Genomic DNA, 13,971 nt, shown 5'->3' with positions numbered 1-13,971 from the left:
GTGGTCGGGCCTTTAGTCCCGGCCCAGAGGGAGGCCGGGACTAAAGGGTCCAGGCCAAAGGCCCGTTTTCTACTAGTGGAACTGAACTAATTCAACCATCAGATTTGCACCTCCCTACGAGCAATCAACACACTGTTTTATTATATTAATCTCCCCAGATTATTAAGTGCTGCAAAGTCAACTTTAACCTACTGAAATTAGGTGCAAGAAGAAATAAAAATGCAAAACTTAATTATGACCAAGAAAAGAAGAAGTCCATAATATCCCACATTCAACAGACGACATCTTTATATATCATTGGTCTGTAATTGTTTCCTAGTCCAGCCATACAAAAGGATTGTGATTACAATTCGTGGAAGCGTGTCATTATTCGTACTCCAATTTATATTATTTTCCATAGGGCTGGAGCACCAATTCTTTCTTCTTAGTTGTCGCCACAGTCGACAAACTGGTAGTTGACAGTGAGGTGGCCCTGCTGCATACCCACTCCGTCGGTGTCGATCTTGCTGAACACCGTGTCTAAGTCCAGGTCTAGACCGCCGTTGCTGCACTTGTCGACGATCCTCGCCGTAATCTGTGCCCCCGTCGCCGTGTTTGTCACCTATGTATGCAGATTCAGACAGTAAACCCGGTAGCGAACACGTCAACATGATGATGTTCATGGAATAGAGTAAAGAGGTTATTCCTAACGGAAACCGTACAAATCTAACATTGGAATTATATAGGCTTGTCAAATCTGAGTTTTTTACGGCAGTTTATATTGACGCAGCGATGACAAATTTAGTGTGCAAACATGACAATTTCTAGAACTTACCTGGATGCACTTGCCGCAAGATGCCTGGCCGATGGGCCCGGCGGGCCCGCAGAAGGCGGTCCAGCCGTACTTGGAGCGCCAGGCCAAGGACATGCCGGCGTCCCATGTGGCGCAGTAGACGCCGGCGGTGTTGAGGTCCCAGTTGTTCTTCTGCGGGCTGTATAAGTTGTAGGTGGCGCGCACGTTGGACGCCGACTGCGCCGCGGCCATGGCGGCCAACGCGCACAGCAGGACAGCCGCCAGTACCGCACGTCCGGCCATCGTCGATCTACTCTCCTTGGGATCAGGCAGGATGTGTATACGTATGCAATGGTCAGTGGCAGCTTGGCGGCGATCGAGAGGACGTCGGCCGGGGGCGATGCGAGTAGCCTCTTCCGGCCGGGCCGGAGCATTATATAGAGGGAGTTGATCGATGAAGCAGCGGCACGTACGGTGGACTTTTCTTTTTCCGTGTACAGTTTTTCCACATCGATCTCTGGAAGTGGAATCATGTGCATGCGCCAACAAAAAGAAGAAGAAATCCGGCCATGGATGAGCCAAGGAGGACGGAGACATCTTCCACGCAGTAAATGGAATCATGTGCATGCGCCAACAAAACGAAGAAGAAATCCATGGATGGGCCAAGGAGGACGGAGACATCTTCCGCGCATGCAGTTTGGCTGGCTCATTTTGACCAGAAATTTTGTGGAAACAAAACAGTTTCCTCTTAAACTCATTGATGCATTTTCACGCAATTCGGATCTTTTTCCCTATCCCTATCGGTGCACATATTTTTGTACATGTGTTCAGCTAAGCACCTTATATCCGGTCAGTCTTTCTTGTCGATCATGCTGAATCATACAAGTAGGAGTACTAGTCTAGCGCCAATAACGGCCCCATGATCCTGTCCGCCCAGCTCAAGAAAGGGTGGCCGACATGTTTGCTAGCTTGGGCTGTACCCGGAAATAAACTTGAAGTGGAAGAAGCTGTGGAGAATGCATTACTGAAACATGGGCTTCGCCCACTGTTTGCACCTTTGCCGAGAGTCAAATCCGTAGGAAAAACCATGTAGAGTACAGCTCTCACCAACATGCCGGACTCGACAGAGGCATGCAGTTGCTTTTTTTATTTTTGACGGGCTGTTATGCACCTTTTAAGGACACAGAGGCATGCAGTTGCGGAGAGCCAGGTAAAGAAAACTTCAAACAAAATAAGCTCGGATTATACTCCTTCCGTCCGAAAATACTTGTCATAGGAATAGATGTATCTAGATGTCGTGGGTATAAGCCTGACAGTAGATGTGTAGGGTACGAATGAGATGGGCAGAGTCCTAGCTACGGCGAGGTTGTATGAGTTCAGGCCCCTCTGCGGTGGAGGTAACAGCCCTACGTCTCAGTGCTCTCGGAGCTTGTTACCGAGTGTGATATGGAGTACAAAGATTTGCTAACCCTTTTACCAGTGGGGGAGGGCGGTTTATATAGAGTGCGCTGCCCTCCACAACGATTCTGATTCAAGGGTGGAGTAGTGACGATTGAATGCATACGCTACAGGTAACGTATGCTCTAAATGCTAGTAAATGCACCCGGAAACGTACAGCAGTTTCTCTCCACAGAGGTTACGACGCACCGAATGTATCCAGTCGGTAGGCCCGGTGCTCTCCGAATGTTAGTCTCCGACTGGATGATTCTGGGCCAGTTACCGACTGGATGATGGGAGTACCTTAATACAGTCGGGGCATACTTAAGGTACTGTCCCTTGTGTTGGGTAGTCTTTGGGTAGGACATGTAGGGCAGGCCTATGACCCTACCCTAGGACTATGACCCCATCATTAGCCCCCGAATGGATTGGGGTTGAAACGTCGAAGCAGTGCTTGAGGTTCAAATCCGACTGGACTAGGTTCGGCTTGGGCGTTGCTTGCCTCTATCCATTTTATCTCCTCTCACCAATGATCCGAGTGAAGGTGTTTTGCGAAACAGACTGTCAGGAACCGAGTGCTTTCGCGGCATCTTTTGATGCGACCGGACAACTGACAGCGGCGGATTTTTCGGGATCTCAAATTTCGGGTTCCGCGCGCTTAGCGGGGGCGACGTCAGCGCGCTCGAGTAGCGCCTGACTCCTCGATCCTCGCACCTTCAACTCCTCCACTCATATCGCCGCGACTGGTTGGGAAGATAAGATTCTGGGCCCGTTCGCCAGCGACCCATTCGGTGCTCTATTTAACTCTGGGCGACGAGATCCTTCGGTTACACTCGCCGAATTCTTTGCTCTTGCTTGCTCTGTCTTCCTCGCCATCTCCTGCGCCCATACACCCTTCTCTTCTCCTCCTTCTCGAGAGCTCACCGTCGCCGCCATGACCAAAGGTCAGACCAGCAAGATGGAGGCGAGGAAGAAGAAGAAGACCAAGGCGGCGGCTGCTCAGCGGCGGCAGCGGCCGTTGCCGGCGGGGTGGATCCAGGGAGACTTTCTCCCCTCCACGGTGACGGAGGGGGACCTGTTGGAGCTGGTAGAGCACGGCCAGCTCGTGCATAAGTCCTGGAGGCTGCCGGCGGACGACGAGGTCGAGCCGGCGCCACGGGAGGGGGAGCGCGTCTTGCTCCTCAGCCATGTTCACAGAGGTTTTTCTCTCCCCCCGCTTCCCTTCTTCAAAGGCATCATGAATCATTTTGGTGCTCAACTCCATCACTTCCCTCCGAATGCCATCGCCCACCTTTCTGCCTTCATTGTTTTGTGCGAATGCTTTATCGGTTGCCCCCCCATTGGGGTTTATTCAAACATATCTTCTCCGCCCGCTCTCAAACCATCAAACGTTTTAGTCAGTCGGATGACAAGACGCATCTCCTCCAGCTCTGCGGGGGTTTAGGGTTTCAGAAGAAGAGTCGGAGCAGCTACCCTGCTCTCCAGTTGAGCGAGTCGGTTAGGAACTGGCAGTCGACGTGGTTCTACTGCCAGGACATAGCATGTCCGAACGCGTCGACAGGACTGCCTCCATTTAGTCTTGACCGCCCTGCTCCGCCCAAACAACTCGCCCTCTCGAAAGCCGAGAAGAACGACATCCAGCCTTTGGTCGAGGTACTCGTGGATGTTGTCAGGAGGGGGGTCACCGGTATTGACCTGTTGGAAGTCTTCATCGGTCGGCGAATCCAGCCTCTGCAGGCCCGCCACCATGCTATGTGGCACTACACAGGGCCCGAAGATTCCACTCGGACCAACGTGGAGGGCATTCTCGAGGAGAAGGTGACCTCATGGGTGCTCCAAATCACGGGTCCCTGTGAGAACCCCAAAGGAGCCCGCCGAGTGACGCCTTACAGCGCGGACAACCCTCCACCGGATCAGGTGAGTAGCATTAGCCGAGTGCATTGAACTGTCTTGATTTCAGTCGTTTATTTATATTTCCATGTGACGCTTAATGTTTCCGACTGAACCTCATGCAGGAGTGGACCAACTGGTCTTCCCCCGTCTCGAACGGGAATCCGAAGGAGGAGGAGGAAGAAGGCAGCCAGGAGGGGAGCGTGGAGAGCGCCGAATACGTCTTCGACAGCGGGGAGTCGGAGGAGGAAGACAACGAGGAAGAGGAAGAGGATGAAGAGCCAGATTCGCCACCTCCGCGGCCAGAGCATCGGAGTAAGCGTCGGCATGAGCCTGCCGTCCCTTCAGCCCCTCCTACGTCGTCGAGTGCTCCGCCTGCTGCCCCGGCGGTACCGAGTGTTCAAGGAATCAAGAGGGCCAGGGACGCAGCCGCTGAACTTGCAGGCCAGTCCTCCAGGGCGCCCAAGCCGAGTGGGCCCAAACCTAGGAAGGCTCTGCCGCGGATGAGGATGGCCATCCCCGTCACCTCCACGTAAGTGAGTCTGACTTTCAGTTCTTTCTGATGACCGAGTGAACTCCTGCTTTACAAGTCGAATGGACTTCACTCGACAGGGTTGCCACTTCTGCGACCTCGCTGGCCTGCCAAGGGGACGACCCCATGGACACGGACGACGTCGTTTCGTCTCAACCAGGTATGTTGTGGGAGAATCGGGTATTTTATTCCTGTAGACTGCGCCATCTTTTTCTTTTTCTGAGGCGTTATGTTATTTGGCTTGTCAGGGGCGATCTGCCTGGACGAGGGTGATCAGGGGAGAGCCGACCCCGTCGTGGAGCCTGTCCTAGAGCCTGTCCTGGAGCCTGTCCTTGAGGCCGCTCTTCCTGCTGCCGCCCCTGCCGTCAACGTTCCCCCGACCGAAGTGCCTCCACCGACTGAAGTGGCTCCACCGACTGAACCGGTACCGGTGGGTGAGGAACCTACTGGGGCGAACCTTGGGATGCCCCAGGAACTTCCCACGATTCCCGGTTCGTCTGAATTCAGCATTCGGTGTGTCCCAGAGGAGCAGGTGGGGGCGGCCAAGGGGGCCATGATCCAGGCGGAGCTGATGGCCGGAGAGGCCAAGAGGGCTTATGACTCCGTTGCGGCCTTGTACCGGCGGAGCTTGGAGCTGCGCGATGACATCCGAGTAAGTAGTCTAGTAAGTACTTACTTTTCTTCTGTAACTCACTGGATGTTGTCTGCTGTTTGCAATGGGTTCACTCCGAGTGAACCCAGTGGGTGTAGTCCCCGAGACTTCTGTCGAGTGCTTGCACCGACAGTTGTCTTTATACATTTGGTGTTTAGTTTAGTTGTGTCCGTAGAGAATATGTCCGAGTGCGAGTACTTATTGCAGTCGGAGCACTCTTGCGGTAAGAGTCTCCGAGAGTAAGTTGCACGCAGGTGGAGTAGTATTAGCCCGTGAGGCGTAGGTGAAAACATGCATCTCAATAGGGCGGGCCTGCTTGAGGTGCATGCCAGTGGGGTCACTCTCAGTGAACCCACTGGGTGTAGTCCCCGAGGCCGCTGTCGACTGCTTGCGTCGGCAGGGGTCTGAAGAACTTATACTGTGTATTGAGAAACTTGCTGATTACCCTTTGTTTCGTGGTGTAGAAAACTTGTGAAATGGGAACTGCTTACGAAGCCATGAGGGCGGAGAGGAAGTAGTATGCTGGTGAACTGGAAGCTGCAATGCTCGCCATGGCCGGCATGAAGGACGTGCTGGAAGTTCGAGAGAAGTCTTTGGAGGAGGCGCTGGAGGCAAACAGGGCGTTGGTGGCGGAGGTGGAGAGACTGAAGAAACAGAGGACTGAACTGCACAATCAAATGGCTGTTCGGAACAAACGATGGACAGCTCAGGAGAAGTATGTCAACGACTGGGCTGTCCAGATGATGACTCGTCTGGCAGGTAAGTCTTATGCTTTGTCGAGTGGTTGTACCGTGTGACGAGCACTCGGTTTTTACTGTCTGTTTGCTCGTTTGGTGCAGATTTTTGTGGTGACGCCGAAGCTGAAGCGGCGGCTGTAGAGCGGTCCATGAAGGACAATGTGCCACTCGGCGAGGACGCCACCCGGGATCTGCTCCGGGCGCATATCCGTGTAGGCAAAGTGGGTCCGTTCGTCAGCCGACTGAGAGAAGTCATCGGCCGCATTGAGAAGGAGCTTTGGCCGGAAGACGAGTCGCGGCAGGAGATGGAGACTCTGTTAGGGCGACTGGAGGAGATTCCGGACCGAGTGCAATCCTGGAAGAAATCGGCAGCGCGTTGCGGTGCTGACGTTGCGATGTCCTTGGTCCGAGTCCATTGCAAGGAGGTGCGAGAAGATAAGCTGAAAGCATTGAAGGTCGCCAACACGAAGAAGCTTCAATTCGAAGACTTCATGGAGACGTTCCTTGAGACTGCCACCCGCATCGCCGATGGAATCGACTTGGACACTTTTGTGGAGCCCTCTAGTCCTGACGCCGGCCCAGCTGACGCGTGATAAAACTTTATCCTCGGTATGCCGAGTGTTTACCTGTAAGATACTGTGGCCACTTCTGTTGGCCGTCATACTTTTAGATCGGTGCGGGTAATCTTGATCCGCAGTGAGTCAGCTATTGTTTTTAGACTTATGTTGTCGGAATGAAAACATTTAGTCTTTTGTTGAAATTTTGTTTCGAGTGGAACACTTAGTGCGTACTCGGAGAAGATTAAGACTTAGGTGATTCTTGGTCACGTCTAAGTCCCCGAGTGGGACTTGTAATGCACACTCGGAATAGATTAAGACTTAGGCGATTCAGGATCGCAGCTAAGTCGCCGAGTGCGACGTATAGTTCACGTTGGGAGGAAGTTATTACTTAGGTGATTCTTGATCACAGCAAAGTCTCCGAGTGCGACGTATAGTGCACACTCGGAGAATGGTAATACTTAGGCGATTCGTGATCACAGCTAAGTCCCCGAGTGCGACGTATAGTGCACACTCGGAGGAGGTTAATACTTAGGCGATTCAGGATCGCAGCTAAGTCTCCGAGTGGGACGTATAGTGCACACTCGGAGGAAGGTTAGTACTTAGGTGATTCTTGATCACATCTAAGTCCCCGAGTGCAACGTATAGTGCACACTCGGAGGAGGTTAATACTTAGGCGATTCGTGATCACAGCTAAGTCCCCGAGTGCGACGTATAGTGCACACTCGGAGGAGGTTAATACTTAGGCGATTCAGGATCGCAGCTAAGTCTCCGAGTGGGACGTATAGTGCACACTCGGAGGAAGGTTGGTACTTAGGTGATTCTTGATCACATCTAAGTCCCCGAGTGCGACGTATAGTGCACACTCGGAGGAAGTTAGAACTTAGGCGATTCAGGACCGCAGCTAAGTCCCCGAGTGTGACGTATAGTGCACACTCGGAGGTTGTTACTACTTAGGTGATTCGTGATCACATCTAAGTCCCCGAGTGCGACGTATAGTGCACACTCGGAGGAAGTTAGAACTTAGGCGATCCAGGACCGCAGCTAAGTCTCCGAGTGCGACGTATAGTGCACACTCGGAGGAAGGTAAGTACTTAGGTGATTCTTGATCACATCTAAGTCCCCGAGTGTGACGTGTAGTGCACAGTCGGAGAAAGTTAATACTTAGGCGATGCTGGATCGCAGCTAAGCCCCCGAGTGTGACGTGTAGTGCACACTCAGAGAAAGTTAATACTTAGGCGATTCAGGATCGCAGCTAAGCCCCCGAGTGTGACGTGTAGTGCACACTCGGAGAAGGTTAATACTTAGGCGATTCTGGATCACAGCTAAGTCCCCGAGTGCGACGTATAGTGCACACTCGGAGGAAGTTAGTACTTAGGCGATTCAGGATCACAGCTAAGTTTTTGTGTGTGTGTGTGTGAGAACTCTGAATCTGCACAAAACTGCATCTGTTGAATATATTATTTCTTCAAACTTGTTCGTTACACTGCTTCAGTCGACGATCACGTATAAAAACGCTTGAGGAGATCTCCATTCCATGCGCCCGACTCGTCTGTCTCCCTCTAAATATTGTAGAGTATGTATGCTCCGTTGTTCAGCAGCTTGGAAATGATCCGGAGCCAACTTGTGGGGTCTTTGCTGATCCACTCGGAGCACTAAATCACCAGCTTGAAATGTGCGACTCCTGACGTGACGTGCGTGAAAGCGTCGCAGATCTTGCTGGTAAATTGTTGAGCGAGTGAGTGCCATCTCGCGCTCCTCCTCTAGAAGATCGACTCCATCTTGCCTTGCTTGTTCCGCTTCGGCTTCGGAGAAGAGTTCGACTCGCGGGGCATTGTGAAGCAGGTCACTCGGAAGGACCGCTTCTGCTCCATAGACGAGGAAGAACGGCGATCGCCCCGTTGATCGGTTTGGAGTGGTGCGGAGGCCCCAAAGTACTGAAGGTAACTCGGTGACCCATGCACCAGCAGCATGTCCTACCTCTCGCAAGAGTCGAGGCTTCAAACCTTGAAGGATAAGTCCATTCGCACGCTCAGCTTGTCCATTGGATTGCGGATGTGCTACGGAAGCAAAATCCACTCGGATACCCTGACTCGCACAGAAGCCTTTGAACCTGTCCAAGTCAAAGTTTGTCCCATTGTCTGTGATTATGCTGTGAGGCACCCCGAATCTGGAAATGATGTCCCTGTCAAACTTGACAGCTGTTGAGGCATCGAGTTTCTTGATGGGCTTGGCTTCTATCCATTTGGTAAATTTGTCGACTGCCACCAACACATGTGTGTAGCCTCCTTGGCCTGTCTTGAATGGTCCGACTGTGTCTAATCCCCAAACTGCAAATGGCCACACAAGTGGGATTGTCTTTAGCGCAGATGTTGGCTTGTGGGACTTGTTGGAGTAGAACTGACAGCCTTCACATCGGTCGACCATAGCTTTGGCCATCTCGTTAGCCTGCAGCCGGAAGAATCCAGCTCTGAACGCCTTGGCGACGATTGCTCTCGAAGAAGCGTGATGGCCGCAGGTACCCGAGTGGATATCCTCTAGGATCAACTGTCCTTCCTCTGGGGAAATGCAACGTTGGAGGATGCCTGAAACACTCTCTTGAACAACTGACCGTCAATGACAGTGAATGCCTTCGACCTGCGAACTATTTGCCGGGCTTGGAATTCATCTTCTGGAAGTTCCTGTCTCAGGATATATGCCACGATCGGCACAGTCCAATCGGGAATGACTACTAGAATCTCTGTGACTAGATCAACCACAACAGGCACATCGACTCCGGTCGGATCTGTTGCTCTCTTGGGTTGTACTGGTTCTTCCGTGAAGGGATCTTCTTTGACTGAAGGAAGATGGAGGTGCTCGAGACAGACATCACTCGGGACTGGTCTCCGAGTGGATCCGAGTTTTGCCAACTCGTCAGCTGCTTGGTTCTTCAGTCTTGGAACATGATGAAGTTCTAGACCCTCAAACTTCTTCTCCAGCTTCCTGACTGCATTGGAGTATGTCGTCATGGTGGGGTTCCTCACGTCCCACTCTTTCATCACTTGATTGACCACCAAATCCGAATCGCCATAGACCATCAGGCGACGGACGTCGAGTGAGATGGCCATGCGCAATCCGTAGAGGAGAGCTTCATACTCCGCCTCGTTGTTGGAGGAATCAAAGTGTATCTAGAGCACGTATTTGAGCTTGTCGCCTTTGGGTGATATGATCACAACACCAGCGCCGGATCCATTCAACATCTTAGACCCATCGAAGAACATTGTCCAATGAGCCGAGTAGATGTGGGTCGGTTGCTGTTGTTCTACCCATTCTGCTATAAAGTCAGACAGGGCTTGAGACTTAATAGCTTTCTTGGCCTCGAACTTGATGTCACAGTACAACATCTCCATTGCCCACTTCGCCACTCGGCCTGACGCGTCTCGATTGTGGAGAATTTCCGACAAAGGAGCATCAGAAACGACAAATACCGAGTGGTCTTGGAAATAATGGGCCACCTTCTTCGCAGTCATATAGATCCCATAGATAAGCTTCTGATAATGGGGATACCTCTGCTTGGAAGGGGTCAGGACTTCGAAGACGTAGTACACTGGCCGCTGAACTTTGTATGCTTTGCCTTCCTCTTCTTGCTCGACTGTAAGAACAGTACTAACGACTTGATTTGTGGCCGCGATATATAGAAGAAGGGGCTCTTTACTGAGCGGAGCAGTAAGAACCGGCTGGGTGGAAAGTAGGACTTTGAGGTCGTCGAATGCGACTTGGGCTTTGTCTGTCCACTCGAAGGTATCTGACTTCTTCATGAGTCGGTACAGAGGAAGTGCTTTTTCGCCGAGTCGACTGATAAACCTGCTCAAAGCCGCTAGGCAACCTGTGAGCCGTTGAACATCGTGTATTCTGACCGGCCTATCCATTCGGACGATGGTCCCGATCTTTTCGGGGTTAACATCGATCCCTCGTTCGGAAACAAAGAAACCGAGTAACTTTCCGCCGGGAACACCGAATGAACATTTGGCTGGGTTTAGCTTGATATCGTACCTACGAAGGTTGGCGAATGTTTCTGCCAAGTCAGTCAGCAGGTCGGAACCTTTGCGTGACTTGACTACGATATCATCCATATATGCCTCCACATTGCGACCGATCTGGTCGAGGAGGCATTTTTGGATCATGCGCATAAAGGTAGCTCCTGCATTCTTCAAACCGAAAGGCATAGTGATGTAGCAGAAGCACCCAAACGGGGTGATGAAGGCTGTTTTCAACTCATCGGGACCATACAGACGGATCTGATGATAACCCGAGTAGGCATCAAGGAATGACAAACGCTCGCATCCCGCAGTCGAATCGACAATTTGATCTATGCGGGGCAGCGGAAAATGGTCTTTCGGGCAGACCTTATTGAGGTGCTTGAAGTCAATGCACATTCGGAGTGACTTGTCCTTCTTGGGCACCATGACGACATTGGCGAGCCACTCAGAGTGGTGAACCTCACGAATGAAGTTGGCAGCCAGCAGCTTGGCCACCTCTTCTCTGATTGCCTTCCTCTTGTGCGCGGCGGACCGACGCAGGCGCTCTCGGACGGGCCGAGAGACGGGATCCACATGCAGTCGGTGCTCAGCCAACTCCCTGGGAACACCCGGCATGTCAGAAGGCTTCCATGCAAAGATGTCCCAGTTCTCACGGAGGAATTGGGTGAGCTCGGCTTCCTATTTAGGATCGAGGGTGGTGGAGATGTTCGTCAGGGCGGCAGACTCGTCCATTGGGTGGATGCTGATTTTCTTCGTCTCTCCCGCCGACTGGAACGCGGACTCAGAAGCTGGTTTCTTCGAGCGCATCAGGTCGGCAGGGTCGACTGTCTTCTTGTATTCGTCGAGCTTGAGCACCGCCATCTGATGGTCGGCGATTCTTGATCCTTCTTGCAGACACTCCTCGGCTCGCTGGCGGTTGCCGGTGATGGTGATAACGCCTTTTGGGCCCGACATCTTCAGCTTCAAGTACACATAGCACGGGCGTGCCATGAAACTCACGTACGCCGGGCGGCCCAGAATTGCATGGTAAGCACTCTGGAAATCCACCACCTCGAATGTGAGCTTCTCCTTGCGAAAGTTTTTGTCGGAGCCGAAAGTGACGTCCAACGCGATCTGGCCGAGTGACTTGGCCTTCCGCCCGGGGACGACTCTGTGGAACTGCATATTGCTCTCGCTGAGTCTGGACATCGGGATGCCCATTCCCTTGAGGGTGTCAGCGTACATGATGTTCAGTCCGCTACCGTCGTCCATGAGGACTTTGCGCAGTCGGACTCCTTCCACTACTGGGCCGACGACCAGAGCCTGTCTTCCTGGAGTGGGGACATGCGTTGGATGATCCGACTGATCAAAGGTGATCGCAGTCTGAGACCATCTAAGGAACTTGGGAGCAGTCGGAACGGCCATGTTGACCTCTCTGTTCACTAACTTCAGACGACTCTTGCTTTCGACATCAGCAAAAATCATGAGGGTTGCATGGACATGGGGGAACGGATCCTCCTTGTCTTCCTCGTCCTGCTCGGGATTCTTCTCACTCGATTGTCCTTCGCTGAACCCCTGGATCAGGAGACGACACTGCCGAGTGGTATGCTTCGCGTATATGGGATTGCCTTCTTCGTCCATCTTCGTGTGTATTGGACAAGGCTGATCCAGGATGGGATTATTGAACGGCTTCTTCTTGGGGGTAAACTGCGCTTTCCCTTTGCCCTTGAACTTGGCACTGGTTACAGCTGCAGCTTCTGCTTGCGGTGTGGGCGGAACCTTCTGTTTCTGCTTCCGAGTGTTACCTCCGTCGGTATCGTCGACTGTCTTGTGTTTGCCGCTCCGGATGCGGTCTTCTTCCTCGCCATTTGCATAACGAGTAGCTATCTCCATCATCTTGCTCATGGAGATGTCGCCTATCCGGCCAAACTTTAGGTACAACTCTCTGTACCATACTCCTGCCTTGAATGCGCAGACTGCTTGATGCTCGGTGACGCTCTCCACCGTGTGATAAAGAGTCGTCCATCGCTGGATGAAGTCGCGCAAGGGCTCATTCGGCTTTTGGACACAATGTTGAAGCTCCACAAGGCCTGCAGGGCATTTGCACGTCCCTTCGAAGGTCCTGATGAACACTCGGGCAAGATCTACCCAACTGTAAATGCTTGAGGGGGCTAGCTGGTTCATCCAAGCTCGCGCCGAGCCGTCGAGCATCAGAGGGAGGTGCTTCATAGCGACATAGTCGTCCCCTCCTCCGATCTGGACTGCCACTCGGTAATCGTCTAGCCATGTTTGGGCTTGGACTCCCCTGTAAATTTATCGATTCCCGCAGCCAATCGGAAGTTGGGCGGGATGTCAGCCGAGCGGATGGCTCGACTAAAACACTCGGGGCAGGACACGATGGTCCTGCTGCCACTTGGACGATCCAGATCGTGGCCATCGCGGTGGGCTCGACCCCTGTCGACTCTTCGCTGGGTGATTCGCCCTCTTGCCTCGGGTCTCGGGTCGTAAGTGTCGCCGACTGAACGCCGATCATCATGATGTCGGGACCCATAGGGCCCACCCCGCAGAGGGGTGCGTGAACGGCGGCGATCTTCACAGATCATGGAACGACTGCCTCCCCTGTGGTGCTGATAGGAGCCGGGGCTGTGAACCGACCGATGCGTGTTTGCACGGGCGGAACTGTTGTGGATCCAATTGTGCGACTCGGAGACTGCCGAATTCTGCTGCTGCGCCATGTGCAACAGAGCACGGATCTGCTCGATTCCTCTTCCTGCCTCTGAATCAGTCGGCTGGAGGGAATCGGCGATCTTGGCTGCCGCAGCCAAGTTGAGGAGAGGTGTGCGGAACAACTCTACGTTGCTCTGCCGGGTGTGCCGACTGGCAGAACGGCGAGGCGGACGGCGTGCACCGGATGCTTCACCGACTTCGCGCTCGTTCCGGCCGGCCTGATGGGGATCTTCATGGGTGTTGGCCATGTGAACTTCTGCTGCAGGTCCGCGGCCCACGTACTCGGAAGGGAACTCAGTCGGAACCGAGCCCGAGCACTGGGGACGCGGGGCAACTACAACAGACTCCAGAACCGCCACTTGAGAGGACGCGAACTGGCGCGCTCGGGCATGCTGCACCCAACGTTGTAGACGCGGACTGCGAGATCGCCTGTTGCGGCGCGTGACGAAGGTGCAAGCCGGCAATGGAGCTGATTGTTGGAGAAGAAGAATGCCGCGAGCGCCGGCACGGAAGTGCGTGGCCCCGCGACGGGGAAGCGCCTCGACGTCGAGAGGTGCCTCCCGAAGCCACGCCGAATCGTCGACGACGAAGGAGAGAGCGCCGAAGAGGATCTGGTGACCCATGCTCGAACCTCCACCGGACGACATGACGAAAGGAAGTAGTCGCAAA

The 13,971-nt window shown here is 53.2% G+C and overlaps 1 protein-coding gene across 1 annotated transcript; it reads right to left on the bottom strand.

Moving 5' to 3' along the window:
* Window positions 1–214: 214 nt before the first annotated feature.
* On the bottom strand, window positions 215–1,174 carry LOC123404185 (wheatwin-1-like). Its single transcript, XM_045098100.1, has 2 exons — window positions 815–1,174; window positions 215–601 (listed from the first exon to the last, which is right to left on the bottom strand). Exons 1-2 carry the CDS (start codon window positions 1,073–1,075, stop codon window positions 425–427), a joined length of 438 nt encoding a protein of 145 aa, XP_044954035.1. The 5' UTR covers window positions 1,076–1,174; the 3' UTR covers window positions 215–424.
* Between the last annotated feature and the right edge of the window lie 12,797 nt (window positions 1,175–13,971).

This window comes from Hordeum vulgare, chromosome 6H (genome assembly GCF_904849725.1).
Source record: "Hordeum vulgare subsp. vulgare chromosome 6H, MorexV3_pseudomolecules_assembly, whole genome shotgun sequence".
NCBI classification, from domain to species: Eukaryota; Viridiplantae; Streptophyta; class Magnoliopsida; order Poales; family Poaceae; genus Hordeum; species Hordeum vulgare.
Note: the sequence above shows the minus strand (reverse complement) of the source record. Positions and strands in the feature narration are given on the sequence as shown.